General features: G+C 37.0%; 1 protein-coding gene across 1 annotated transcript; it reads left to right on the top strand.

Annotated features, from left to right (window-relative positions):
- The first annotated feature begins 371 nt into the window (after positions 1-371).
- LOC132274668 (eugenol synthase 1-like) lies at positions 372-3,073 on the top strand. The gene is made up of 5 exons (XM_059775993.1): positions 372-573; positions 693-827; positions 1,655-1,886; positions 1,989-2,192; positions 2,731-3,073. The coding sequence occupies exons 1-5, from the start codon at positions 397-399 to the stop codon at positions 2,928-2,930; spliced, it is 948 nt and encodes a 315-aa protein (XP_059631976.1). The 5' UTR covers positions 372-396; the 3' UTR covers positions 2,931-3,073.
- The last annotated feature ends 204 nt before the right edge of the window (positions 3,074-3,277 follow it).

Raw genomic sequence — 3,277 nt, 5'->3', positions numbered from 1 at the left:
GAGTGATAAAATATACTATGGTTGAAACACGTTATAAGAAATTTTTAATGATTTTATGATGTGAATTAGGATTGGTGACGTAATTATTAAATAATTTCACATTATTTTCAAATATCTGACCTCTTGAAGTCCAATTTGATAGAATCATAAATATTTGATAATGTGGAGTGTTCGTTAATTATGTGGGATGGGTCGGCCACATGCCAGAAAAAAAAAAGGCTCTATAAAAGTCGTCCTATTACATCACTTATATACTAATTTAATTTCTGTGACGGATATTAAGATTTAACGCAAGTTAAACGTGGTTATGAATTATTGCCTAAATCTATAAATGAAGAACATTTATGTGATTGTGGGAGGGAGGTGTGCAAGAGAGAAGCAAAAAAAACACAAAGAATGGAGAGTGAGGTGAGCTCTAAAATACTGGTCTTTGGTGGGACTGGCTACATTGGTAGTTACATGGTGAAGGCAAGCATCTACAATGGCCATCCAACTTATGTCTATTCTAGGCCTGACTGCCCCAAGACCGACTTGCTTCAAGAGTTCCAGTCCATGGGCGTTACACTAATCAAAGTACTCTCTCTCTCTCTACATGATCTCCATATATATATATATGTGTGTGTGTATGTATGTATGTATATAGATATGTATTTACTCGAATTTTTCGTCCTGAACAATGTTGAAACATGCAGGGAGGTTTGGATGAGCATGAGAAGCTTGTATCGGTGCTTCGACAAGTAGATGTGGTGATCTCTGTACTTGCTGCTCCTCAGGTTCTTGACCAGCTTAAAATCATTGACGCAATTAAGGTTGCTGGTAATATAAAGGTAGGCATTTCATTCTCTGTTAAGTGTGAATGCAGAGTTTGAAATCTTGAGAAAATTTAACGTCTGTTTTAGAAACTGTTTTATTTGAAAAATCAGTTATGAAGAATCTTGTTTTCGTAGAATTGTTCTTCATAATTTTTTAAAAGCAGTTTTCTATTTTTTAAATTCTTGAAAACTGTTTTGAAAAAATTGAACCAAGTAGACCTTTACGGTTGTTTTTTTTATTTTTTTTGGCTGCATACTTCTAACCCTCTTCAATTCCCAGAATGATGGGAGGTGTTTAATATGTTGTGCCTTTTAATATCTAGTGTTTGATCTTTATAGTATCCTTCCAACAATCTCAATAAACTACTAATTATTTTGTTCCACCGACCATGGAGACTTGAACTTTTATCCCTTCAAAGTAATCTCAAAGGTTGAAGACATGCCTTAGGCTACGAAAAAAAAACTTTCTTGCAGTGCAACGGGTGTATCTGGACCGTCTGTATAATACACGTTCCACAGTGTAACGGGAACAAGGAAGTTTTTCTCCTAGGCTACAAGCTTTGACGGTGGTATATAAATGGTAATATCCGTTCTCCAAAGGAAAAGTTAAGAGTTCGAGTTTTATAAGAGGCATGTTATGGGCAGTGTGCATCAGCTCGACCATTTAATTCATTTTCACTCATTTTATCCAAAGGTAATTGTCCGGTGCATGTGGGACTGGAAAATTGCATGCATTCGATGGTGGATTATTGGGTGCTCTAAGAGATCCGACACCACTATCATCGATATTTATCATTGCTTCATACAACCGATACTTATTATTCCATAAATGCCCTTTTCAGAGGTTCTTTCCATCGGATTTTGGATGTGAAGAGGACAGGGTGATTGCTCTGCCACCATTCCAAGCCATGCTTGATTCAAAGAAGAAGATCCGAAGGGCCATTGAAGCAGCTCAGATCCCCTACACCTTTGTGTCTGCAAACTGCTTTGGTGCATACTTTGTTAATTATTTGCTCCATCCACATGACCCACAGAGGGATGATATCACTGTCTATGGCACTGGTGAAGCCAAGGGTACAATATTTTATACATATCACCTCTTGAATCATAACATGTGTGTGTGTGTGTTTTATAACTTAGAACTTATGTTTGTTTAATTTTCAATGTTGTTACTAGCTGTGCTTAATTATGAAGAAGATATTGCTACATACACAATCAAGGTAGCAACTGACCCAAGAACATGCAACCGTGTTGTCATATATCGTCCATCACCAAACATTGTATCGCAGCTCGAATTGATCTCTCTCTGGGAGAAGAAAACTGGTCGGATGTTTAAGAGAGTTCATGTCTCAGAGGATGAAATTGTGAAGCTTTCAGAGAGTAAGTTTTTCTTCTTGTTTTCTGTTTCCTTTCCTTTTATTATTATTATTATTATTATTTTCTTGAATCCTAACAAAAAAATCACACCGGTAGAGAAGATACGTCTCAGTCATAACCCTTAGTCACTATTATGGCGAGGACTAAGGAGCAAGTAATCTCTGTTCCACATGATCAGATCTGGAGGGGGAGGGTCTTCCGGAGTACACAGTGTCAAGCGCCCACACGGGTTTTGGGTTGTCGGATCCGTGTTTGTACCATAAAATTTTGATATGGTATATTTTGTTTTATTTTCATCGGCAAGAAACTTCCGTATCCATTTGTCCAAACGAGACTCGAGCCCTCACCTTTCAGTTTCGAAGAAAGAGGAGATACCACTAGACTACACGACTTTAAATTTATGTGGTATCTACTTGTTCGATTCTTTTAAGTTTTTTATAGGATTTTGTACATATTGTAATAATGGCAGAGAAATCATATATATATATATATATATATTAAGGTTTGATCTTCTTTTTTTTTTTTGTGAATGTTGTTGCAGCTTTACCTCATCCAGGAAACATACCAGTGGCTATCCTTCACAGCATATTTGTAAAGGGTGTTCTAATGAGTTATGAACTAGCAGAGGATGACTTGGAGGCTTCAAAGCTCTACCCGGATTTGAAATACACTACAATTGAACAGCTCCTTGATATTTTTCTCCATAATCCCCCAAAGCCTGCTTCTGCAGCATTTGAATGAGCTTCCATATCTCTTGTTTGCTAATCAAGTGGCATTTAAACCATGATCTACTTTGTAGTACTCTATAATATTATTTGGTTGTGATGTAATACAACCACGGCAACTAAGTTCAATGGCTTGTTGAAAGCCAGTATTTTCCTTCATCTCTCTCTGTCTCACTCACGCACTCACACACTCACACACACACACAGAGAACTGCATTGAAGCCAAAATAAGCACTGAAAAAACAAGCAATGTTTACGAATATCTGTAAGACTAACAAGTTGAGCCTAGGGTTGAGACTTGACTCGCTTGAAAAATGTTGTTTGAGCTTGGTTTTGAACGAAGTCCGGCATGAAAAAATATTT

Source organism: Cornus florida, unplaced genomic scaffold (assembly GCF_030987335.1).
Source record: "Cornus florida cultivar Cherokee Brave unplaced genomic scaffold, ASM3098733v1 CherokeeBrave_3.0.0_Hap2_Chr09, whole genome shotgun sequence".
NCBI lineage: Eukaryota > Viridiplantae > Streptophyta > Magnoliopsida > Cornales > Cornaceae > Cornus > Cornus florida.
Note: the sequence above shows the minus strand (reverse complement) of the source record. Positions and strands in the feature narration are given on the sequence as shown.

Coding starts and splice junctions, on each gene's coding strand:
- LOC132274668 (XM_059775993.1), top strand. CDS start 397: ATGGAGAGTGAGGTGAGCTCTAAAATACTGGTCTTTGGTGGGACTGGC. Junction 1,887..1,988: donor TGGCACTGGTGAAGCCAAGG/GTACAATATTTT, acceptor TGTTGTTACTAG/CTGTGCTTAATTATGAAGAA. Junction 2,193..2,730: donor AATTGTGAAGCTTTCAGAGA/GTAAGTTTTTCT, acceptor ATGTTGTTGCAG/CTTTACCTCATCCAGGAAAC.